Source organism: Panthera leo, chromosome D3 (assembly GCF_018350215.1).
Source record: "Panthera leo isolate Ple1 chromosome D3, P.leo_Ple1_pat1.1, whole genome shotgun sequence".
Taxonomy (NCBI): Eukaryota; Metazoa; Chordata; class Mammalia; order Carnivora; family Felidae; genus Panthera; species Panthera leo.
Window position 1 is genome coordinate 44,413,085 of NC_056690.1, and position 27,213 is coordinate 44,440,297.

The 27,213-nt window shown below is 36.3% G+C and overlaps 1 protein-coding gene across 7 annotated transcripts in view; it reads left to right on the forward strand.

Annotated features, from left to right (window-relative positions):
- Nucleotides 1-27,213, forward strand: part of GREB1L (GREB1 like retinoic acid receptor coactivator) — a 174,567-nt gene that overhangs the window by 39,343 nt on the left and 108,011 nt on the right. For all 7 annotated transcript variants that reach the window (XR_006195366.1, XM_042911022.1, XM_042911025.1 and 4 more), the window contains 3 exons: nt 3,838-4,014; nt 9,314-9,490; nt 12,067-12,189. Coding sequence is in view for 6 of the 7 variants with exons in the window: in XM_042911022.1 (XP_042766956.1) it covers nt 3,838-4,014; nt 9,314-9,490; nt 12,067-12,189 (477 nt within the window). In the remaining variant the exon portion in view is untranslated. The remainder of the gene's footprint in view (nt 1-3,837; nt 4,015-9,313; nt 9,491-12,066; nt 12,190-27,213) is intronic.

The following is a 27,213-nucleotide window of genomic DNA, read 5'->3' on the forward strand; positions in this document are numbered from 1 at the left end:
TTCTTAAGCTTTATAGGCCCCAGTGTCCTCATTTACATATTAAATAGATTAGTGTTACCCAATCTTTGACTCACAAATTTCTTTTATACTAATATATAGTCTTTTGAACTTTTTAGTAATTTAAAACCTAATTCTGTCACTACATGGCATATGATAAAGAATTGATTTTAAGTAGAAAGTATTTATTTTAGACCAGTATGTTAATATACTCTTTGATATTATTCATGCATATGGGAAAAAATTGTCTACATTTTATCATTCAGTAATTGCTACTTAATGTATTTAAAATCGGTTGTGTAAGAAAAAGCATATTTTATTGACAAATTCAAAAATAAAATATTATAGCTTTTCAGGGAGCTGAGTATATTTAAATGTTTTCCAGCATCAAATAAAAAGAAAATCAAAATCTACTTTTAATACCCAAAATTTGAAATTTTAGGATTAAAAGGATATGCTAGTTTATTTTTAAAATTTTTACATCATCTATATGATGAAAAGATTTCAGGCTGCTGTGTGCAGAATTTCTGCTACTGAACATGCTGCAAAATGAGGTAGGCTTTTCTCTCCTACATGAAAAGCCAAGTTGGATTGTAATCACCAAAATTTTACCTTGACATTGCTTTTGGGGGTGGAGTGCCCAAAAACATATTGGTGCATTTTATATAATTTTATAATTTAATGAGTGGGGTTGGGATTGAATCTAACTTTCATAAATCTAGCAAGAGCATCTTTAGACACATTTGTAACATTACTGTGTTCATTAACACAAACAGTGCTTCCTATCATTAACCAACAATGTATGATGAGTATAAATTAAGCACAATATCAATACAAATGGCTAAGAATAAAAACAGTTGTGTGAAAATCAAAGCCATACACTGATACAGGGTTCAAACAAGTGAGTCCTGAATTCATTCAACTGGTTTCTACTCTCCCTCTATGTGTAGCAGGGAAACCCCTGAGAACATTCTTTAATGTTAGAATAATTATTTGTTAGATTTTAGAAATTGGTAACTATTTGATTTTGTCTTATAACTTCAAGTATCATGGAATACCTGTAAGTCCCTGGGAGTTTAATAACTGCCTGTTGAGAGATCCTATATCAGATAATCTTAAGGTTCTATATAGCTCTGATGTTCTAAAAAGCTGGTAATAATTTGAAAATTCATATGAATTGGCACAGACTATCATTTCATCTAGTCCACTCTTTCTAATATGGTGTGAGTCAAAGTCGTAGAAAGGTTTGTTACTACTTCTTAGTGACAGAGATAGTTCCCCACGCATCCTGTTTTCTGTCAATAGACAATCATGAACTTCTCATCACTGAATTTATCTGCATCTTTTGGGAAGATACGTGTTCTGCCTTTTGGAGCAAGTCATGATAAAGGTGCTATTTCTTTTTTTTTTTTTTCTTTTTTTGAGAGAGAGCGAGCGAGCAAGCATGTCCACAAGTTGGGGAGGGGCAGAAGAGAGAGAATCTTAAATAGGCTCCACCCAGGCACCCCTTGATCTGTCTTTATATAGCAAACTTCCCATGTCTTACATCGTGAACATTACTGAACTCATTATATAACACTGCACAAGTTCCCTAACCTTCCTGAGCCTCAACTTCTCCATCTATGGAAAGGAGTTGGTAGTTGTTCAGAGGATTAAATAAAATAATCTGTACAATGGTTAGTACCGTGCCTGGCTTATATTAAGTTCTCCATAAATTTTTCTGCCATTGATACCATCATCATCATTTCCCCACTTTCAAACCTGAGTTCTGTCCCTTAAATGGGGTGGGAGCAGCAGAATTTTTTTTAGGGCTTTTATGTATCCATAGCTTCCAAAAACTGTGTGTAAACTGAATAAATAATACGACCTGCATGTATAAATAACTATTTTTCAAATAAATATAGATGATATTGTGACTAATAAAATATAGATTCATTCAAAATTGTTAATTCACAATATTCTGCTTTTGTTTTTTTCAATTAACAAACACTAAAAGTTAAATTTGAATTATTTTAGTGTTAAAGGGAGCCTATAAGCTTGAGATGGTTGAGCCCCATTATTTTATCATTTTATTCTTTCTTCTGTTGACTTCCTCCAATTCCATTATGTCTGCTTTTGAGGTTTGATGAGCTCAACCATGCAGTAGATTCATGGTAGATTTATGTGCGCCACAACTTCATACAATATTTGGATTTTTTTTCTCTTATAATAACTGATTGCATCCAATTGTTTGTTGGCATTTGGTGAACATCATACTATAAATTGATACTGGAAGAATTTAGCAGGGTCTTTCTCTACTTTGTATTGGGTGATGATGGTCTCCTCAGGTTTGTGTGTGGAGATTTAGGTGTCCATCGTTTACCTTCTGCAACTCTCTGGAATAGTATTTTTCATACTTGTATTTACCCTCTTTTGGCTGCAGGTGAAACCCAACCCAACTGAAATTAGCTTTAGGTAGAATGAAGATATTATTCAAAGAATTCCTAAGCAAAAGGTTTCACAATCCGACCTTGGGAAACGCACATACAGCTGGGTTTCAGGGGGTCCACACACTGCTGGAACATTCCCTTTGAGCCTCCTGTCTGCTGACAGACTTCTCTCACAAGTCAAGGAACTGAGCTGCCACAGATCAAACTAAGTCATACTATTTCTGGCTCCATGTTTGGAATTCCTTGAGAAAAGGCTTTGATTGTCCCAGTTTATGTCAGGTGTCCCTGACTAATCAACTGTGACTGGAAAGGTGGGATATTATAGTGGCCAGCTTGGATCAGGTGCTACCTCCTGTCAGTCTAGAATATCCCCATTCTCCAGAGGAATCACATGATTAGAGTTCAAGGAGGTTTGATTATCTCCCAGAAGATGTGAAATAGGTGCTTTGCAGTAGAAAATAGCTGTCCTCTGTAATATTGTTTTGTGATTATTGGTTCCTTATACATTCTTCCAATTAGACTATAATGTAGGTTCTTGGGGGAGGATATATTTGTTCAATTCTATCCCCAGGCCTAGGGTAGCATCTGTTGCAAGTGATTTTTAATAAATGATGAACTAATTAGTTAGTGTAATATGTTTTGGTACACAACGTGGTTATGTAAGGTTTTGTTATGTGTTGTTCTGTTGTAGCTTACAAAAATGACTTCACGGTTCTGAGTTCTAGTTCTGGCCCATTCATTTATGAGCCACATCTGAAGTGCAGTCTCTTCCTATGTGAAATGGAAGCCTCTCTCTTCTATGACAGTCACCATTTATAGATATAAACTTGCTTTGAAAGTATAAAAATATTGTACTACACACACATAAAAATTACATACATTTTTCAAAGCTCTGTGTGTATTTATCATTTGCTTACTTGTAGATCAGAAAATATAAAGTCATAAATGTTGGCTGAACTTGTCAGAAATACCTCCTTTTTGTGTGTTTTCAGCTCCACTCGGGGGAAGGGGATACGTATGATAGATTTGTCTTCAGGTTGGAGTATATGGACTTTAAATTTAGTCCTGGGGTGCCTGGGTGGCTCAGTCGGTTGAGCGTCCAAATCTTAGTTTCAGTTCAGGTCATGATCTCGCAGTTCCTGAGTTTGAGTCCCGCATTGGGCTCTGCACTGAAAGTGCAGAACCTGCTTGGGATTTCTCTCTCCCTCTCTCTCTGCCCCTCCCCCAGCTTGCTCTTTTTCTCCCTCTCTCTTTCAAAAAATAAATAAACATAAAAAAATAATCTACTCCTTAATTTTTTATGGGATTATGCCTTTATGGGATTTCCCATAGGCAAATCCACTCTCCAGATGGGTGATAAGGAGATAGGACCTTTCTAAACATTTTACTGTGTCCTTTTTACCATTTTTAGGTTTTTGTCAAGCAGGAAAGGATTTGCGTTTGGTATCTCTTTGTATGGAACAAATCGACATCCCAGCAGGATTCCTCCTGGTAGGGGCCAAGTCTCCCAATCTGCCTGAACACATCCTCGTGTGTGCTGTAGACAAGCGATTTCTACCAGATGATCATGGGAAAAATGCACTTTTAGGTGAGTATTTCACACCTATAAAATTCCTTCCAAGAAGAAGGAGTTAAACTACAAGTTTAAATTATCATAGGGGCGCCTAGGTGACTCAGTTGGTTGGGCGTCTGACTCTTGATTTCAACTCAGGTCAAGATCCTAGGGTTGTGGGATCAAGCCCCACGTGGGGCTCTGTACTGAGCATGGAGCCTGCTCAAGATTCTTTATTTCTGCCCCTTTGCCCAACGCTCGCTCTCTCTCTCAAATAAAAAAACAAAAATTAAAAAAACATGTTAAATTATCACAGATTTTTTTTAGATCACAGAATTAATTGGGAATTCTGTAATTAACTCAAGTATGAAACATTTTTTTCTTTTAGTAACTTCTTAAAAATTAGCTTTTATTTTTTATTCATTCCCAAAACACCCACCTTGAAGAGGCCGCCTTTTCAAGCCAAGCTAAAGGATGGCATGCAATTTATCAAAAATTAATTCTGTGTAAAGCAAAGTAGGATTCACTCTGTACAGAGTTATTGATCTAGACCTGATGTCCAGTCAACTCTCAGTTATTCAGCTGCAGATTATCTGCTTTGTAAGTTTTTGGTAGTTTCTCCATACTACCCATCATTCCTAGCTATATTTGATTGATGTGATTCCCATGTTATATTTAGCATTAGTTCAACCAAAGTAACTAGGAATATACATATGATGTAAAATGTATTACTGTATCTCAGAATTGTTTTATTCTCTGGCTTTACTTTGAGTCTGGACTTTTTTTTTTTTTTTTCACAACCTAGCTTCCTTACATCATGGGAAATAAAGACTGCATTTATTTTTAATTAAGAAGACAAGATGGCACATGAGATGTCTTTGGTGAAAATAATAAAAATGAAAGGAAAGAGGGCAAAGAATTCAAGAATTGTATTGTTCGTAAACTGTACTTGTTTAGTTTGATACATTTTTCCTAGTTCCACAGTGTCATCAGAAAGTCTGGAAATATATACATCAGTATCCTGAGTTAGAAAGTAACCCTATCCATGCTTTATAAAAGTTCCTTAACTTATAATTCAAAGCTTTTTCTTGGTTCATAGGAAAAGAAGTGATAATTTCCATAGGCTTTCATAAAAAGATGATGATTTTCTTTTAGTGAAATTGAGCAGATGGTTTAACACAGAAGCCTAATGGTAAAGTTTATAAGTTGGACTAAATTAGCAAAGAAGTTTCTAAGTATCTGTTCACTCATTCATTCAACACTTTGTTCAAAATGTACTATGTGACAAAAATCATACTAGGCTGTGTTGTGGGGGCACAAAAATGTTAAGACACAGAGCTAGTAATCTAGTTGGCTGTGGTATAACAATTTGGGGAAACTTCTTTTTAGCATTTTAAAAGCATCATAGTATTGAGGTGCCTGGCTGGCTCTGTCAGAAAAGCATGCAGCTCTTGATCTCAGGGTCATGAGTTCTAGCCCCACATTGGTTGTAGAGATTTCTATAAACAAACAAACTTTTAAAAAATAAATAAAAGCATCACCATGACATCAGATGGAATAGTTTACATGTGGCTCTGACCACAGACACAGAAAAATATCTCATGATGCCTTTTTGCTTAATGATTCTTCATGACTAGAGGAATCCTCCTAGAATACATCATGAAAGGATACAAGAAACACCATCAGAATAATAGATTTTCAGGGTGTGTCAGTCGGCTGAACGTCCGACTCTTGATTTCGGCTCAGGTCATGTTCCCAGAGTCATGGGATCAAGCCCTGCATTGGGTTCTGCACTGAGCATGGAACCTGCTTAAGATTCTCTCTCTCTCTCTCTCTCTCTCTCTCTCTCTCTCTCTCTCACTCCTTCTCCTTCTCTCCCTCTCTCCCTCTCTCCCTCTCCCTCTCCCTCTGCTACTCTCCCCCACTTACACGCTCTGTTTCTAAAAAGAGGAAGAAGAAGAAGAAGAAGAATAGATTCCATGATTGTGTATAATAATGAATATGAGATCAAAGATCTTGGTCATTGGAGTTGGAACTAGGATTAAAATCCCAGATTTGCCACTTAGTATTTTCAGAACTGGGGCAAGCTACTTATGCTCATGAGGTCTCAGATTTCTCATCTATAAAAAGAGGCCAATGATGCCTAACTTTCAGGGTTGTAAAGATCAAATGAGATGATGTTTATAAGGCAACCCATCCAGCCCAGTGCCTGGCACAGAGCACTTGCTCTTTAAATGGTTATTATTCTGCCATTCTGTCATATTTATTAATACCTTTATAGAAATGGAAGTCTGTTTGCTTTCTCTAGCCTTGTGAATGGACATAATATTTTACTAACCACTTTCCAAGTGAAAGTGTAGTACAGCAAGATGGTAGAACTTTTCTCTTAGATAAGCATGTTGTTGAGATTTTTATATGTTAATATCCATCCAACATTTCTTACTGATGATAGATTATTTTAGTATGCATTAAAGTATAGTGGGAAAAATTTTAAGCTTCGAATATGTTAGAATCCCAGTGAACTCCAATATCAATTTATAAACTTTTTATATAAATTATGCTGATTCAAAAGACTGTGAGTGAAGGAATTGGTTAAAAAATATATTGAGGGGGCATTTGGGTGGCTCAGTTCGCTCGGTGTCTGACTTTTGATTTTGGCTCAGGTCATGATCTCACAGTTGTGGGATCTGGTCCTGCATCGGACTCTGCACTGAGTGTTAAGCATGGAGCCTGCTTGGGATTCTCTTTCCCCCTTTCTCTCTGCCCCTCCCCCACTCATTCTCTCTCTCTTTCTCTCTTTCAAAATAAATAAACATTAAAAAGTATATATTGATCCAGTTGGCAGTTCATTCATGTGTCCCAAATCTACTGTGCAATTGGAAGACTTGATTGACAGAAACACTAGATAGGTAATTTGGCTGTAAGAGGTATTATTTTTTTGTGATGATGACAAGAACTTTGGGCAGATAAAATCTCTCTTGAACGAAGACTGATACTGAAACTGTACAGAGTTTAAAAAATGAGCTGTAGGATTCTTTGTCTTTAATATTGTTAATTCTCATCATTAATGCGCCATCTCTGTTCTTTGAAGATTGTCCAGATCCTTTGCTTTTCTTCCTTTGTATATTCTCTTGCTTTTCACCTCAGAGAATAAGCAAAAGATAAAAGATAAAACCTCACCTCAGTAATTTGTTAATTTTAATTCTCACACTAATCTTTTATGAACTACTTGGATCTACCAGATAAGCCTCTTTTGGGAGGCACCATCTTTAATTGTTTTGACTAAAATGTTCTTATATTATTTTACTGGGTTCTACATCTGCCTGGCAAGCCAGGCACTTTTCTGTCAAGGCATGATAATCGCACCACAGTGTAAGTTACATGGAGGCAGTGGTTTTGTCAAGGCATGATAATCGCACCACAGTGTAAGTTACATGGAGGCAGTGGTTTTGTCTCCTTTGCTCCGTGCTGAAAACCTGGTACCTGAAAGAGTGCCTAGCATATGGTAGAGTATATAAGTATTTGTTGGATGGATGGATGGATGGATTTGTTGGCTAGATGCATGGATGCATGGAGAAATGGATGATTAGATGGCTTGGGAACTCGGTGAAAAAAATTGGCATTTTTTTTTTTTTTTTGGTTTTGGCCTGTAGCTATAAAGCATTGGACAGATAGCCAAATGCTCTCAAATTCAGTCCATCTCTGAATATATTTTAAATAATTTATGTTTATATTTCTATAAAGTAACAGTAATAAACTAATTATATAAATTACTAATTTTATGTAACCGATCAGAAGATATGACTATCTCTGTTTTTCCAGTTTTGCATCATGCCTGGTATATAGGTGGATGCTCAGTAAGTAATTGTTGAAAAAATAATAAATTGGACTGCCATTTCTATTGATTGTCAGAATTGACTGTCTGCGATTGGTACGTTGTGAGATATTCTGTCTTTAATCCTGGTGGCCTTTCTCTTCTCTCCTTTTATATCTTTGTTGATTAGATAACAGGTTGGTTTAGGGGTTTAAAAAGAGTATCACTTCATCAGTGGATTGATTTTAAGTTAGTCATTTATATATAGAGAGATTGTACGTATGGAGTTTGGAATGCCTTTTCTCATTTACACCTATTTTGTCCTTGTTCACTACATGGCAGTACATATGATGCTTCCTCCTCAGTCACAACCAGAGGAACTCACATTATTTCTGTGTGACTTTTCTCTGTGTATTATGGGATTGATTTCCAATTAAGCAAAGGTTAGCCTCACGTCCTCTTAGCCTCCTCCATTTCTTCTTTCTGTGCCCCCTGCTCTAAGCAGGTCACTGAAAGTTTTATTTTGTTTGAATAATCTGAGTGAGAATTGTTTGGATGTTTGATCTAAAGGGATAATAAGCTAGTTTGAGTATGGGGGGGTGTGAATAAAGAGGAAATGGGACTCTCAGGGCACCTGTGTGAGAAATTACAGCTAGCTGTCATAGGAACTGGAAAGTTGACAGTACCTGGGCTTGCCCATCACTGTCCATGCCCTCCTCTCTGCAAACAACCTTCACAGTTGCCAATTTATTCTCTCCCATCCCTTAGCTGACAGGTGGTTGGAGGTAACCCCCAACTTGGGTTCCAATTTTACAAAACCTTACAAATTTAGGGCCCAGTTCCATCTGACTGATTCTATTTGTATTTATTTTAAAATTCCAGGAAAGGGGCACTTGGATGTCTCAGTCCTTTGGAGATCTGACTCTTGATTTCATGATCCCAGGATTGTGGCCCTGAGCCCTGCATCGAGCTCCATGCTGGGTGTGGAGCCTGCTTGGGATTCTTGTTCTCTCTCCCTCTGCCCACCACCTCTCAAATAAAAAACAAATAATAAAATATTTTTAAGTTGAAAAATAAATCAAATAAAATAAAATTCCATGAAAGAGACTCTGACTGTCCCAGACTGGGTCTGATATTAGTACAATCTAATCATCTGTGACAGTGCACATGGTGGGTAGGGCAGAGAACCAGTGCCAGCAAGTTCTCTAAGAAGGGAGTGTGTGGGAAGGAAATCATGGGCATCTCTAGAAGCAAACTTTTTCATATTTTTATGTCAACTATATGAATTCTATCACATGCTACTATCCACTCTATTTTCTTAGCCATTAAACTTAGAGCAGAATTTAAATTACTTTCAGTCTTCCACTATTATAAAATAACTCTGCTAAAAAAAATTGGTGTTTTTCCTTGAGGTTAGGAAATTATTGGGTCAAAAACACTGAATATTTCTATACTTTTCATATGTAAAAGTATTGTATCAGTTTACAAATCCACCAGTAACTTTGGTTTGTCTTCTTTCAGGGTTTTCTGGAAACTGTATCGGCTGTGGAGAAAGAGGATTTCGGTATTTCACAGAATTTTCCAACCATATTAACTTGAAGCTCACCACCCAGCCAAAGAAGCAGAAGCACTTAAAGTACTACCTAGTCAGAAGCTCCCAGGGTGTACTGTCGAAGGGACCTCTTATCTGCTGGAAAGGTAGCGTCAACTTCTGGGAGAGAAAGGGAAGGGAAAGGAATGAGGATGTTACAGTAAGGACAAGTGGCCTTCTGGGGTTCAGAATCAGGTATGATGTACGTAAATATCCCAAGTTCAGAAGACTATCCAAAGATGTGAAGCTCTCTGGCAGGTTATTTGACTTGCTTCTTTCTTTCTTTTTTTTTTTTTTTAATTTTTTTTTAACGTTTATTTATTTTTGAGACAGAGAGAGACAGAGCGTGAATGGGGGAGGGTCAGAGAGAGAGGGAGACACAGAATCTGAAACAGGCTCCAGGCTCTGAGTGGTCAGCACAGAGCCCGACGCAGGGCTCGAACTCATGGACTGCGAGATCATGACCTGAGCCGAAGTCGGACGCTTAACCGACCGAGCCACCCAGGCGCCCCAACTTCTTTCTATTTTTAATAGAGACTATCCAGGTTTAGAAAAAGTGCATGTCTCTTTATATTTGTCTCTTGGGAGGGTGGAGTACAGGAGGACTCTTTTCAGCTTTTCTGTCACTTAGAGAGGACCTCAAAGTGTCATTTTTCTGGTTAGATGCTCTTTCTATTTTATTTAGGTTCTTTGGTAATTCTCAAGCATATAGTTTTCTGTTTTCATTAGAACTAAGCATACTTTGAACAAATAACGCTTCTTCATAATACCTTAATACCTGGGGAAAACACATTATTAAGTTGGCAAAGTTTTTTTTTTTTTTTTTTTTTTTAAGTTTAGAAGAACTTAACTAACTTATTTGTGGATCTGAATCCAATTGAAATCTCACATCTTCATGTAGTTGATAGGATTTACCACAAGTTCTATTCATTGTTCTAATGCAGTGGAATATCTAATCCTTATTCTTTTGAGCAGTTACTTAGATGCTGAGATTTTTCTTAATTATCAATATTATTATATTATTAAAGATGATATAATAATTGTCTTTAATGCTTCCATTTGTTGTCTGTGCAAGATTTTGGCCTGACCATAAGAAATAGCATAATAAATCCAAATTATAAATGACTTCAGATTTTCCTCTGAGTTTTCCACTGTAATTACTCTTGGGTGCATTTGAAATGACATTATATAATTCCTTAGGAAATAGCTGCATGTTCCAAGACAGGCACAATCATCCTGAATGGCTTTTGAAGGTTCACATTTTTAAAAAATCTTTTAAAAGATTTTATTTTTAAGTAATCTGTACCCACAATGTGGGACTCAAACTCACAAACCCAAGATTAAGAGTCACACACTCTACCAACTGAGCCAGCCAGGTGTCTGAAGCTCACATTTATAGAAGTTGCTATTTTAGAATTAAGATTGTATATGCATATGTATCCATATATGCAGATATGGAGATATGCAGATATGGAGATATGCAGATATGCAGACATAGAACATCAATATAAATGTATGCATATGATACACATAATGTGGAGGTATCCTTGTAGGCCAAAGTACAATCGCTTTTCAAGGAAAATCCTAGCCAAGGTGGTCATAGAAAACTGTGTCCAACCTTGCATATATCTGATAAACTTGGAAACTCTCTAAAGGACCCTCTATAATTAACTGTCATTTACAACCATTTATATTTCTTTTTCACATGCTACCTTTAAAAACTAACATAGTGGAACGTGTAGTATAATTTAGTTAGAAGTTATAGCCCTACATGGTTTCTTAGTATTTGCTATCTACTTGACTCAGTTCAAAGTATTATTAAAGTATCATGTTAGAGCTCCATTAATATTGGCTTACCTAAAATGAAGCTTGGTGTTGCATGATCAGAAATCACCTAGAATATTGTGTACCTATTTCCTTTGATACAAACTAAGAGTAATAAGAATTTAAGCATTTCTGGGACACCTGGGTAGCTTAGTTGGTTGAGCGTTGGCCTTTGGTTCAGGTCATGATCTCTTCATGCGTTCAAGCCTTGCATCAGGCTCACTGCTGTCAGCATGAAGTCTGCTTGGGATTTTCTATCCCCCTCTCTCCCTGCCCCTCCCCTGTTCTTTCTCACTCAAAAATAATAAGTAGGCTTAAAAAAAAGAATTTGAGCATTTCTAATTTTTCTCCTCTGACTATAAATTTTTCTTTGCTTCAGCTTTTGGACATAAATTAAAGTTGAGGTGAGAATATTGAAGACAACCTATGTAGATTCCTGTTCCACACTAAATTGATCCTGGACAGGAGGTTAACTGGTGTTTGAAAGCTTATTTTTTTAAAAAATAAATTACTGATATTTTAGCCTGCCTTATCCATAAAACTAGCATGATTATATTGGTTATGAGTAATTTTTCCCCTGGGAGCTAGTCTGTGAAGAACAAAAGCCGGATCTTTTTTCTTTCTTTCTTTCTTTTTTTCCTTCTAAACATGTCATCTGGTCCTAGGAAGACAAAGTGAATTCACCATCTTGAACATTCTGTTGGAGTCAGGATTAGAGGAGGGGAAACCGCCAATAAGGAACATGGTTGCTACTTAAGGAACAGTAGTTTATTTTAGAGATTTTATGGATTGTGTTCTCATCACCTGCTTTGACAGAGTATTGGTCTCCTCCCATAATATAATTCTTACTCCTTCCCAGAATGTAGAAGCCGACAATCCTCTGCCACTTGCCACTCTATGAAACCAAACTCTTCAGTATCATCAACTGTGACACCAGAAAATGGCACAGCTAATGGATACAAATCAGGATTCATTCAGACAGGTATGGGATATTTTCTTTTGGAATTTCAAGCAGCCAGATGTATATTTAGTGGTTCACTTTAAAAATGACTGTTGGCTGGTTTGAATAGAAATGTTTTAAAACAAGTATTACCTGAGTTACTATTAGAGTTAGAAGTCAGCACTGAGATGGGTTAGTTTGTGGATAAGAAATTTAGCTCAAGCATAGGACCTATCTCTAGAAAAGTCTAACAGTGGGCAATAAGTAGAAATCCAGACATGAGGAAAGTCTGTCTCATAGCTATCAGGTGGCATATACTGGGGACAAAACTCATGAAGACTGGAGTTCTAGGGTAGGGCTCTAAACTAAGCCCACAGAACATTACAGGGAGTATTGCACCAACTGGTATATTAAGTAAGGTCCCAAGGTAGGACTGAGGATCACAGTGGAAGAATCCACTAGTTTCTAGTGGTTCAAGATGGAGGCTGGGTTACAAATAACCAGATAAAATTTTAGTGCCTGAAACCAGGTTATACTATCAGGGCAGGATCAGCAGAAGGGCCACGCTGATACTGAACAGATAAGTTGCCAGTCTAAGGCTTCCAAAAATTCCTCCAGTGTAGACAATTGTACTAGCCCAGGCCCCAAGGACAGGATAAGGCTCCAGGTGGGACTTAATGTTTCCAGGTGGCTGGAGGGCTGGAGGGTTGTAACTGAAAATATCACTGCAGATAATATTTAAGGAAATTATTCATGGAATGCAAGCTGGTGCAGGCACTCTGGAAAACAGTATGGAGGTCCCTCAAAAAACTAAAAATAGAACTACCCTACAACCCAGCAATTGCACTACTAGACATTTATCCAAGGGATACGGGTGTGCTGTTTCAAAGGGACACATGCACCCCCATGCAGCACTATCAACAATAGTCAAAGTATGGAAACAGCCCAAATGTCCCATCAATGGATAAATGGATAAAGAAGATGTGGTATATATATATGATGGAGTATTACTCGGCAATCAAAAAGAATGAAATCTTGCCATTTGCAACTATGTGGATAGAACTGGAGGGTATTTTGCTAAGTGAAATTAGTCATAGAAAGACAAAAATCATATGACTTCACTCATATGAGGACTTTAAGAGACAAAATAGATGAACATAAGGGAAGGGAAACAAAAATAATATAATAACAGGAAGGGGGAAGAGCATAAGAGACTCATAAATATGGAGAACAAACAGAGGGTTACTGGAGGGTTTGTGGGAGGGTGGATGGGCTAAATGGGTAAGGGGCAGTAAGGAATGTACTCCTGAAATCATTGTTGCACTATACACTATTTTGGATATAAATTAAAAAATAAAATTAAAAATAAAATTAAATCAGAAAAAAAAGAAAATTATTCAGAACCAGTCTAGGTTAAAATTAAAAATAAAATAAAATCAGAAAAAAAGAGAAAATTATTCAGAACCAGTCTATGTTATATCTTAGGCAAAAAGGAAAGTATTTTAAAAGAATTTGTGAATTGTTTTCCAGTTCACTTGTTTTTTGTAAAGCATCATTTTACTCATCTGATATGCAAATGTCATAGTATAATGTGCTTTGCCAGCATCCCGTTACCCAAAAGTTGAAAAGAAGGCTGTCTTCATTTATTTCACTACTTAGCATTCCTCTTTCAAGTTCATGTGAAATTTTGATGAGCTGATACATTTTTTCTACTTACTTTCAAGAGGTAAGTAGTTATTAGAAGGCATTTGCAACAATAGCAATGGTAACAAGGCTAACCTTATTTGGGGCTCTTCTAGCTATGTTTCTATACTCAGCTAAGTCTCTCTCATCCTGGATTTAAAAGGTCTGATTTTTAAAGTGTCCAAGAGATTTAGATAGAGGCTCTAATCTAAGAGAAGAGAGCATATCTCTTTAGAATAAATGAGAGAACATTGTGTTACTAGGTATTCAAGAAAGAAAAAAGTTGGCACTTGGCTCTAGGCATTGAAACATTAGTTAGCCTTCATTACAATAATGATACACCTATATGTCTTTCCTAGAATATTATTTTAGTAACTTGTTTGATTCCATGGTATATTTTCTTCCATTAGACCTTGGGACTACTGAAATGTAATTTTAAAACTACACTATGAAAAATGAATAGTTACTTTATTACAGTAAAAACTTATGAAATATTTACTGTGTTCTAAAACCCTTGTCACATACTGGAAGGCAGGGTTCCAACACTTGACCAATGGCTCTGATGATTTAAAACCACTCATGTAGGGGATAAAAGCACAATAAAACATGTTACCTTTCTTAAAAGGGACAGGTAGATATATAAATAACCAGTTGTACCTGAAAACAATGAAAATATATTAACATGTTAATAAGCAGTAATGCAGTTTTAATTATATTAGGAAATATATTTTGAAAACAAATACTGCTCTGAAATAGAGGAAATCAAGTTTTAGGCTTTAGCAAAGCTCCATCAATTGCCATGAAGGGACACAGACAAGGCACTGACTGCCTCACAGTGAATACAAGTGGCCAAGATTCATGCCTATATCCTTGAGTATCCCTTGTGGCGATTTGACCATGAAATTAGCTGTTAACAATTTTAGGTGAGATCCATAGAATTTAATAGAAGAAAGTAGCTTTAAAAGTGAGACTTTGTATCTAAAATTTTCTTCTTGACAAATTAGGTTTATGACTTTTCAACAATAATTTCTTTCTTCCTACACATGTTGAAAGCAATAGGCTTTAAGACTTTCATGTTAGTATTATGAAATCATTGCAATCATTAGAGTATGTAGCATCTCCTTAGCTAATAGAGATTCATCTTTCTATAGAAGATTGGCTTATTTTTAAAAATGTTTTTAATGTTTATTTTTTGAGAGAGAGAGAGAGAGAGAGAGAGCGCACAAGCAAGGGAGGGGCAGAGAGAGAAAGGAAAACACAGAATATGAAGCAGGTTCCAGGCTCCGAGCCATCAGCACAGAGCCCGATGCAGGGCTTGAACCCACAAACCGTGAGATCATGACCTGAGCCAAAGTCAGACACTTAACCAACTGAGCCACCTGGGTGCCCCTAGAAGATTGGCTTCTTAATCAGCAATGACTGCCTGTAATCAACATTTCTTAGCCTGAAATGTAAGTAAGCACGTTGCATAGTATTTGAAGAAAGGATTAATGTGCCATTTACACAGTTTTGTCTTGAATTCCACCTGCCAAGCTCCGGATTTTATGTTCTGGCTGGCTTGCCACTTTTCCTTTGCATATTATTTTCAACATATTTATGTCATTGATAATTTGAACTTTAGTCAACAATCCCAGTAAAACAGTTTCTCATTGTGGCTGAAGATGGCTGTGTAGTTACCTACCTATACTATACCCACATACCACATATAAATACATACACACGTATATATTTTGTGTTTAATCAAGACAAGAATTCAAGAATCAATAAAAAAAAAAAAAAAACCCTTGCCTACCTGAAGATCTTGAGTTTATCTTCCATGTTTTCTTCTGAAAGTTTTGTTGTTCTATCTCTTGCATTGAAGTCTATGAGCCATTTTGAGTTAATTTCTGTGCACAGCGTGAAGTGAGCATCTAAGTTCATCTTTTTGCATGTAGATATCCAATTGTTCCTATCTTTGAACAAACTACCATCTTTGAACAAACTACCTTCTTGTCAGTGAATTGCATTTGTCAAAAATCAATTGACCATAAATATAAGGATTTATTTCTGGAAAATGGATGAAATGGACTTCATCAAAATTCATGACTTTTACAGTTAAAAAGGCAACATTAAGAAAATGAAAAGACAAGTGGCAGAATGGGGGGGAATGTGTGAAACACATATTTGACAAAGAATTTGTATCCAGAATTTACAAAGAACTCTTATAATTCAGTATTAAGAGGACAATAAGCCAAAACATGAGCAAAGGATTTGGAATAGACACTTTTCATGGACTATATACAAATGGCTAATAAGCACATGAACAGATGCTCAACGTCACTAAGGAAATGCAAATCAAAACCACAATGAGATACTACTTCACACGTACTAGAATGACCATAGTCAAAAAAGATGACAGTAAGAGTCTGTGGATATGGAGAAATTGGAACCCTCCATACATTGCTGGTAGTAATGTAAAATGCGGCAGCCACTTTAGAATACAATTTGACAGATTCTCAAAAGTTAAATATAGGGGTGCCTGGGTGGCAGTCAGTTGAGCATCTGACTTCAGCTCAGGTCATGATCTCGCATTTGTGGGTTCAAGCCTCACACTGGGCTCTGTGCTCACAAGCTGAGAGCCTGAAGCCTGCTTTGGATTCTGTGTCTCCCTCTCTCTCTGCTCCTCCCCTGCTTGCACTCTGTCTCTGTCTCTCAAAAAGTAAATAAAAAGTAAAAAAGTAAAAAAAAAAAAAAAAAAGTAAATAAAAATGTAAACAAAAAAAAGTTAAAGATAAACTATTACGTAACTCAGGAATTCCACTTCTGAGTATCTACCCAAGAGACATGAAGACATATCCTCACAAAAAATTTCATGCCAATGTTCATAGCAGCATTATTCATTATAGGTGAAAACTGGAAGCAACCCAAATGTCAATCAGCTTGTGAACAGATGGACAAAAATGTAGTGTATCCATACAAGGGAATACCATTCAGCAATAATATAGAACAAACTGCTGACACATGCTGAATCATGGATGAACCTCAAAAACACTGTGCTAAGTGAAAGAAACCAGACAAGAGAGACCATATACTGTATGATTTTGTTTATGTGAAATGTCCAGAAAAGGCAAATTTATGGTGACAGGATATAGATTAGTGGTTGCCTGGGACAAGGGATAGGAATAGAAATTAATTAAAAACAAGCATTCAAGTTCTTATTGGGGGAATGAAAATGTTCTAAAACTGATTTATGATGATGATTGCACCATGTGGTAAGTTGCTAAAAATAATTGAATTACACATTTGAAATGGGTAAATTTTATGATATATAAAATATACATTGATAAAGTTGTGGGGGAAAAGATTAAATAGTTGCTCTGAGAGAAAGATGAAATCCTTTGGAGTGGCACTATTTCTTATTCAATGCAATACAGTCTAATTTATTGAATATCTACTATGGAATGAGCACTGTTTCAGACCAGGTAGTAAATAGCACAAGACCTGGAGTCAAAGTCCTGGTATTCAAATACTTCATCTGAGTATATTTGTTGATGCTTGGGATAAGCCATTCAGTTGTTCTGTGCCTTGGTTTCTTTGTTTGAAAAACCAAAAATAACATCACCTATTTTGCAACTAAGGATTAACTCAGTCTTGCTACCATACTTCTATTTGTATGACATTCTTCCCAATTATAATTGTTAACCATCTTATATGTTAGAAGCTCTATGTTCATTTGTTTATCCCTGTAACCCCTAGTACCTGGCAAAAGCCTGGATAGAAATATTATCTGAATTCTATTTTTTATTCAAATTTAAATTTAGCCTTTGGGGGATTATTAATTTACTGGTGTGTACAACTTTCCCAAATGAAGATGATATACTTATCTATGATCAAGAGGAAACATGTTTTTATGCCCTAGCCTATAGGGTAGTGTATGGATGAGCCACCTAATTTCTGCCCTTATGATTAATAGGATAATTTTTAAGAACACTATCAGACAGGGCCATTAAAAAAATTTTTCTTTTAATATTTATTTATTTTTGAGAGACAGAGTGTGAGCAGGGGAGGGTCAGAGAGAGAGGGTGACACAGAATCCAAAGCAGGCTCCAGGCTCTGAGCTGTCAGCACAGAGCCTGACGTGAAGCTCAAACCCACAGACTGCGAGATCATGACCTGAACCGAGGTTGGGGCTTAACCAACTGAGCAACCCAGGTGCCCCTCAGGCAGGGCCACTTTATGGGCCTTGGGCACATTTGCTTATGTGGGCCCTTTCTCCCTAGAACAGTATTTAAAAATACGTTTTGGGGCACCTAGGTGGTTTAGTTGGTTAAGTGTCCGACTTCAGCTCAGGTCAGGATCTCACGGTTCATGTGTTCGAGCCCCACATTGGACTCTGTGCTGACAGCTCAGAGCCTAGAGCCTGCTTAGGATTCTGTGTCTCCCTCTGTGCCCCTCCCTCACTTGCATTCTGTGTCTCTCTCTCTCAAAAATAAATAAACAGTAAAAAAAAAAAATTTAAATATGTTTTATGACTGTGTTAATATAAAAAGGAATATTTAGTATTATATGCTAAAATACTTCCTTCAGCCAAAAGCTCATTGTTTTCTTCTGATTTTAAAATAAATTAAAACATTTTCATGAGCCCCTAAAAGTATTATGGACCCAAAGAGTGGTGGCTTCTTGTCTAATGGGGAAGTTGGCCCTGTTATTGAAGACAGAGGTATTATACATGAAATGGGCTTTTCTTCTTTGTGAACCATGGTAGGCCCAAAGTAACATAAGCCCCGTACTGTCTTACTCTTGCATATTATAAGAACTAAAAATAATATGGGTGGCTCAGTTGGTTAAGTGTCCAACTTCGGCTCAGGTCATGATTTCACAGTTCATGGGTTTGAGCCCCACGTTGGGCTCTGTGCTGACAGCTTGGAGCCTGGAGCCTGCTTTGGATTCTGTGTCTCTGTCTTTCTTTGTCCCTCCCCCACCCCTGCTCTGTCTCTTTCTCTCTCAAAAATAAACATTAAAAAAATATTTTTTAAATAACAAATGAAAGGACTTGCCTTATACTGTATGAAGCTCATGAACCTTTCCTAATAAAGGCAGAGTGGACCTGTAACGGGAATAGACACAGATCCACAGAACAGAGTAGAAAGTATAAAAAGCACATTCACATGACATATTTCATACTTAACAGAGGTGACCTGAAGATCAGTGGGACCTTTTCTTTCAATAAATGGTGTGCGGAAACTGGATATCCTATGTGGAAAGAAAAATAAAACTGGACCCCTATTTCCCACGATACACAAAATCAATTCCAGGTAGTTAGAAAATCTAAATGTGAAAGGCAAAACTGTCAAGCTTTTTTTTTTTTTTTTTAATTTTTTTTTCAACGTTTTTAATTTATTTTTGGGACAGAGAGAGACAGAGCATGAACGGGGGAGGGGCAGAGAGAGAGGGAGACACAGAATCGGAAACAGGCTCCAGGCTCCGAGCCATCAGCCCAGAGCCTGACGCGGGGCTCGAACTCACGGACCGCGAGATCATGACCTGGCTGAAGTCGGACGCTTAACCGACTGCGCCACCCAGGCGCCCCAAAACTGTCAAGCTTTTATAAGATATTTTGGAATATCTTAGGCATTATAGATATCTTAAAAACAGAGACAAAAATTACGGCACATAGAGGAAAAGACTATTGTTTCATTACATTAAAATTACAACTTTTGAAAAAAATGTTTATTTATTTTGAGGGAGAGAGAGAGTGAGCAGGGGATGGACAGAGAGAGAAGGACAGAATCCCAAATGGGCTCTGTGCTGTCAGTGCAGAGTCTGACGCGGGGCTCAAACATGAGATCATGACCTGAAGTCGGATGCTTAACCAACTGAGCCACCCAGGTGCCCCTAAAATTGCAACTTATAATTATTAAAAGACACCATGAAGAGAGTGAAAAATCAAGCCATGAACTAGGAGAACCCATGTAAAACATAAAACTGACGAGTATGAAGAGTATGTAAAGAAAGCCTATGAATGAATAAGAAAAAGATACAATAACAGAAAAAATGAGCAAAGTCTTCACAAAAGTGGAAATACAAGGGGCCAACAAATACATGAAAAGATAATTAACCACTTTGGTAATTAGGGAAGTTACTTTAAAAATGAGATACCATTATACACAGACCAAATTGGCAATAAGTTGAAGTATGGACAGCAGTAAATGCTGGCCAAGATTTCAAGCAACAAGAACACTGCTGGTGGTAGGAGTGTTAATTGGTGCCACCACTTTGCAAGTAATTTGCAACACATAGCCAAGTAGAAAATGTGCATATCCTGTCTTCCAGCTCTTCTACTCCATAAAGAAACTCTTACACATGTGCACCAAGAGATATATACAAGACTGTTCATAACAGTGTTCTTCACAACTGGCTCAAAATGGACACAACTCAATGTTCATCAGCAATAGAATGGTTAAATAAGTTGTAACACATTTATATAATGAAATATCACTTGGCAATGAGAATGAACAAAATATACCTACGTGCAGCACAATAGAAGAATCTTACAAACATCGTGTTGGGCAAAAAGCCATTTACAAAAGAATTCCTTTTCTAATAAAGAAAATGCCACTATATAGCAAGTATAAGGAATATGGCCCACTTTGTAGAAATGAAGAAACTAAGTAATAACAATGAAAAGTCATTTTTACTAATTATGTTAGCCACGACATTTCCTTTTAAGTGATATCTAGGTTGACACTCTTAGGCTGGTAGAGGTGAACAGTGGTATAGTCTTTCAGGAGAGCAGTTTGGCAATATGTAACAAGAATATTAAAAATATTTATATCCTTTACTCTAGTAATCTCACTTTAGGGGATTAGCTGAGAAAATAACCTAAAATGGAGGTCAAGATAGTCACTGAAGTTATTTTTTATACTAACTAAAAAGAGGTTACCTTCAAATAGAAACAACTGAGTACATCGTAGCATGCTCACATGACAAAGATGTTTAAAAATATAATTATGGCACTATGCAGCCACATAGAATGTAATTCTGTTAACTAAAGTAATATTAAAGTGTTTTTTTGTTATATCATGTACAAAATATAATGCAAATAAAATGTAGAAGAGTATATACTGACAGAAAAGAACACTGGTTTGTGGGAGAAGTGAAATTTTTAGCATGTTTGTTTCTATTTTTCAATTTTTTATTTTATATTTTTAATAGTTAAAAATTTTAAATTCTCAGGATTAAGCCAAATGTACAGCTCAGTAGAAAATATCTGCTTTTCCTGATCTTTCTTCAGCTTTCTCTGCATGTGTAGAGAAAAGGACCGGTATTTAAGCATAGACAAGTCCAAGATACAGCTAGAAGGCAACAAAACCAGAATTTGAATGTTCTTTACTCACTACTGACAATTTTATTAATCAGTTACTAAGGACTAGGATCTAGGAATGTAAAGATGATATTGATTTCTACTTAGAATTCTGTAAAATTTTCCTGTGTCTTAGATTTTAAGAGTAAGAGACAGGAGGAGCAGAAGAAGAGGGGAAGAACTAAGGTTGAAAAATCAATAGCAGATCAACTTAATATTTGCTTCTGGCCAAAATGAATAAATAGGGACTGAATTTGGCCTCCCACCTGAAATAACTGAAAAAAAAAAACCCAGACAAAAAAAATACATGAAAAATTAGTTTGAAGACACTTTATATCAGGCAACAAAAAACTGGTATCTGAGAGACAAGAAACAAATAATGTGAGTCTTACCATCACCTCAGCTTAGTGCTTTGAGTTTCCAGACCATGATTCAGGGAGGGGGAACTCTTGGGGGGCCTAGTAGATCCCTAAGTTAAGTAGAAGGAACTGAGAGAGCACAGGGAGACCAAAATAGCCAGAGTTCATAGCACCACGTACCAGAAAAGAGAGATGAACAGAGAGAGAGGATGTGCAGAGGGTTCCCTCAAATGTTTAGCACAGCACTGATTGATGCATACCATGCCAGGCTGGTAAAAAGGACCTTCCAAAATAATGAGAGGAAACATTGCTCAGCATTTACACAGGGCCAGGAACAGGGACTGTTTCCACCAGCTAGACAGGAAAACCTCATAGTTCATCAGGCATTGACTAGAGTACTTAGAAAGGTCTTATTCCCATGAGGGAGAATACTTGGTTGTAGACTGAATACTGACTGCTCCAGACCTGCCTAAAAATGCCAAAAAACAAAACCTCAAAGGATCAAAGGAGTTTCAAGTAACTTAACTGCATTCCAGGACCAAGTTCAAGAATATTTATAGGAATTCAAAAAAATAACCCAGCATCCAACAAGAGAATATTAATAATACCTGACATCCAAGCAGAGATTACCAGGCACACGAAGAGGGAAGAAAACACAATTAATACTGAGAAGACTAATCAACCAAACCAACCAATAACTGGCATAGATGTTGGTATTAGCAGAGAAGGACATCAAGACAGTTATTATAAGTATCGTATGTTCAAAAAGTTAAGTAGATATGTAAGATATCTGACTTACAGTCAGTCTGCCTGGCTGACTCAGTCAGTACAACATGTGACTCTTGATCTTGGGGTTATGAGTTTGAGCCCCATGTTGGGTGCAGAGATTACTTAAAAATAAAAAATAATAAGTAATAGGGGCACCTGGTGGCTCAGTCGGTTAAGCGTCTTTGTCTCAGGTTATGATCTCACAGTTTGTGAGCTTGAGCCCTGCATCGGGCTCTGTGCTGACAGCTCAGAGCCTGGAGCCTGCTTTGGATTCTATGTCTCCCTCTCTCTCTGTCCCTCCCCACTTCACATACACTCTCTCTAAAAAATAAATAAAAATATTTTAAAAATAATAATAAGTAATAAAAATAGAATCCATAAAAAAAAGCCAAATCAAACTTCTAAAGATGAAAAGTACAGTGTTTGAAATGAAAAATACACTGATAAGGATTAACAATGGATTAGTCATTGCAGAAGAAAAGATTAGTAGCCTGCAGGCATAATAATAGAAACTGTCTACAGTGAAACATGGGAAAGAAATAAAAAGAAAACAAAAAGAGCATCAGTGAACTGTGGGACAACTTCAGGCAATCTAATATATTGGCTAGTGGAGTGCCTGAAGAGGTGACTATTCTTCATATTTGAAGAAATAATGGCCAAAAGCCTCCCAAACTTGAGGAAAATTATAAATTCACAGATCAAAGAAGTTCAATGAACCACAAGCAGAATAAACATGTAGAAAACTACACCAAAGCACATCATAATAAAGTTGCCTAGACCAACAAAAGGAGAATATCTTAAACACAGCAAGAGAAAAAGACACACACACAGGAACACAAGTAAGCATGATTTCATATTTCTAATAGGAACAATATACATAAGGAGATAGGGGAGCAACATCTAGAATTCTGTACTCAGCAAAAATATCTTTCAAAACTGAAGGTGAAATAAAGATATTTTCAGACATACCAAATATGAAAGAATTTACTACCAGCAGTTTCACACTACAAGAAAAGGAAGTATTTAGATGGATGGACAATGATACCAGACAGAAGAGAATCTGAGTCTTTAAAAAAGAAGGAAAGAAAACCACTAGAAGTGATAACTACATGGATAAATGTATATAATTTTTTCTTATTATTTAAATCTATTTAAGTGATAGGTGACTTATACAAATATAGTAATACATTGTGAGATTTGTAAAATATGTAAAAGTAAACTACATGAAAGCCAGGAAGAGAGATATGGAAGTATACTATTGTAAAGTTCTAGTACTATATGTGAAGTTGTGTAGTATCACTTAAGATTAGACTATGATAAGACATATTCTATAAATCCTGAAGCAACCACTAAAGAACCCCAAGAGTTATAGTTAATAAGCAACAAAGGAGATGAAATAGAATAATAAAAAATAATCCAAAAAAGGCTGAAAAGAGGAAAAGGGGGACAAAGAATAGATAGGACAGGTGGAAAACAAATAGAAAGGGACACCTGGGTGACTCCGTTGGTTAAGCATCTGACTGTTGTTTTGGCTCAGGTCATGAGCTCATGGTTCCTAAGGTTGAGCCCCGCACCAGGCTTTGGGCTGACAGCACGGAGCCTGCTTGGGATTTTCTCTCCCTCTCTCTCTGACCCTACCCCCTCAAAATGAATAAATAAACCTCAAAAAACAACAAATAGAAAGATGAAAGACCCAGACCTAATTACATCAAGAATCACATTAAATGTAAATGATCTAAACACCCCAATTCAAAGGCAAATATTATGAGATTGGGGGTTGTGGGGGAAGTAAGATCTAACTCTATGCTGCTACCATGAAGTTCAATTAAAATATAAGCACAAATAAGTTAAAGGTAAAAGTATTAAAAAATGTACCATGCTAACAGCATTCAAAAGAAAGTGGCTATATTAACATCAGCAAAAATAGATTTCAGAGAAAAGAATGTTACCAGAGATCAAGGAAGTAATTTCATAATATTAAAGGGGTCAAGTAATCAAGAGAACAGAGCAATCTTAAACATCTATGCACCTAATGGGAGAGCTTCAAAATATAGGAAGAAAAAACTAATAGAATTGTTTTAAGAAATACACAAATCCACAATATAGCCAGGTATTTGAATACCTTTCTCTCAGTAATTGGTACAACAGGTAAACAGAAAGGATATGAAATATTTGAACAGTATCAACCAACTTGACCTAATTGTTATTTATAGAACATTCCACCAAACAACAGCAAGATACACATTCTCCTCAAGTTCACATAGAACACTTACCAAGCCAAAGAAAACAGAAATGTTACATAGAGAGGAATGAAAATAATCATGATATCATCCTCATGGGCCATAGAATAAGTCTTTTTTTTTTTAGTATAGTTGACATGCAATGTTACATTAGTTTCAGATATACAATATAGTGATCCAACAGGTTTATACATTATGCTGTGTTCACCACAAGTGTGGCTACCATCTGTCCTGATACATTGCTATTACAATATTATTGACTATATTCCTTAAGCTGTGCCTTTTATTTCTGCAATTCATTCATTCTATAACTGGAAGCCTGTAACTCCCCCTCCCTTTCACCCATTTTGCCCAGCCCTTCATCCCCCCTCTTCTGGCAACTGTCAGTTTGTTTTCTGTATTTATAAGTCTGATTCTGCTTTATTTATTCATTTGTTTTTGTTGTTGTTTTTTAGATTCCACTTATGAGTGAAATATAGTATTTGCCTTTATCAGTTGGACTTATTTCACTTGGCATAATACCCTCTAGGTCCATCCATGTTCTCTCAAATGGCATGATCTCATTGTTTTTTAGGACTGCATAATATTCCATTGTGTATGTGCATGCACGCGCGCACACACACACACACACACACACACACACCATATCTTCCTTAGCTATTCATCTATTGATGAACACTTAGGTTGCTTCTATGTCTTGGCTATTATAAATAATGCTGTAATACACATAGGGTGCATATATTTTTTCAAATTAATATTTTCATTTTCTTTGGGAAAATACCTAGTTGTAGAATTACTTATGGTATTATTACAGAATACCTAGTTGTAGAATTACTTATGGTATTTCTAATTTAATTTTTTTAAGTTTATTTATTTATTTTGAGAGAGAGAGTGTGTGTGCAAGCATGGGAGGGGCACAGAGAAAGGGAGAGAGAGAATCCTAAGCAGGCTCCATGCTGTCAATGTGTATCCCAACACAGGGCTTGATCTCATGAACCATGAGATCATGACCTGAGCTGAAATCAAGAGTCAGATAGATGCTTAACTGACTGAGCCACACAGGCACTCATATAATTTTAATTTTTTGAGGAACCTCCATACTGTTTTCCACAGTGGCTGCACCAATTTACATTCCTACCAACAGGGTACAAGGATTCCTTTTTTTCCACATCCTCACCGACACTTGTTACTTCTTGTCTTTTTTATTTTAACCATGCTGACAGGTGTAGTTGTGATTTTGATTTGCTTTTCCCTGATAATTAGTGATGTTGAACATCATTTCATGTGTTGGCCATCTGTATATTTTCTTTGGGAAAATGTTTACTTGGGTCCTCTGTCCATTTTTAAGTTGTGTTGTTTTTTGGGGGTGTGTAGTATAAGTACTTTATATATTTTGGATATTAAATCCTTACCAGATATATTTGCAAATACCTTCTCCTATTCAGTAGATTTTCATTTTGTTTCACTGATGGTTTCCTTTGCTGTACAAAAGCTCATAAAACAAGTCTTGATACATTTGAAAAGATTCAAATAATATGAAATATATTCTTTACCTAAAATGTAATTATATTACAAATCAGTAACTGAAAGATCTCTGGAAAATCTCCAAATATTTGGAAAGTAAATTATACACTCCTAAGTAATTGATGGATCAAAAGAGAAACCCAAAAGGAAATTAGCAATATTTTGAATTGGATGAAAATGAAAAACAACATACCAAAATGTTGAGGATGACACTAAAGCACTATTTTGAGGGAAATTTGTAGCACAAAACCTACATTAGAAAAGAGAGATCTTGAATCAGTGAACTCAGCTTCCACCTTAAGAAAGTAGGAAAAAGAAAATTAACCCCAAAGTAATAGGGAGAAGTGAAGTAATAAAGATCAAAGTGGCAATCAGTGAAATAAACAACAACAAAAAAAAAACAGAAAAAAATTAATAAAACTAGAAACTCATTCTTTGAGGAAATCAATAAAATTGATAAACCTGTAGTCACACTAACAGGAAAAAAAAAGAAAAGATACAAATTACTAATATTAGGACTGAAAGAGGTGACATCACCCTCCATTTCAATGATATTAAAAGAATAATAAGGGAATGTTAGGGACATTTTACACCAAAAAAAATTGATAAGTTAGATGAAATAAACAGATTCCTTGAAAGACAAATTACAAAAGCTTACATGAAAAGAAATAGATAACTTGATACCTCTATGTCTCATAAATACATTATAATGTGGTTAATAGGGGCACCTGAATGACTCAGTCAGTTGAGTGTCTGACTTCAGCTCAGGTCATGATCTCATGGCCCCACTTTGGATTCTCTGTCTCCCTCTCTTTCTGCCCACTCCACCCCACCGACCTGACTCTCACACACACTCTCTCTCTCTCTCAAAAATAAACATTGAAATTTTTTTTAATGTGATTAATATCTTTCCTAAAAAAACAAAAAACAAAAAACAAAAAACAAAACCCTCCGGGTCCAGATAGCTCCATTGGTAGATTCCACCAAACTTTTAAACAAGAAATAATACCAACTCTACACAAAATCATTCAAATAATAGAAGAGAAGGGACTACTTCCCAACTCATTCTAGTTAGCATTACCTTGATACCAAGATCAAAGGTATTAAATAAAAGTTCAAACCGATGTCCCTCATGAAATAAATACAAAAT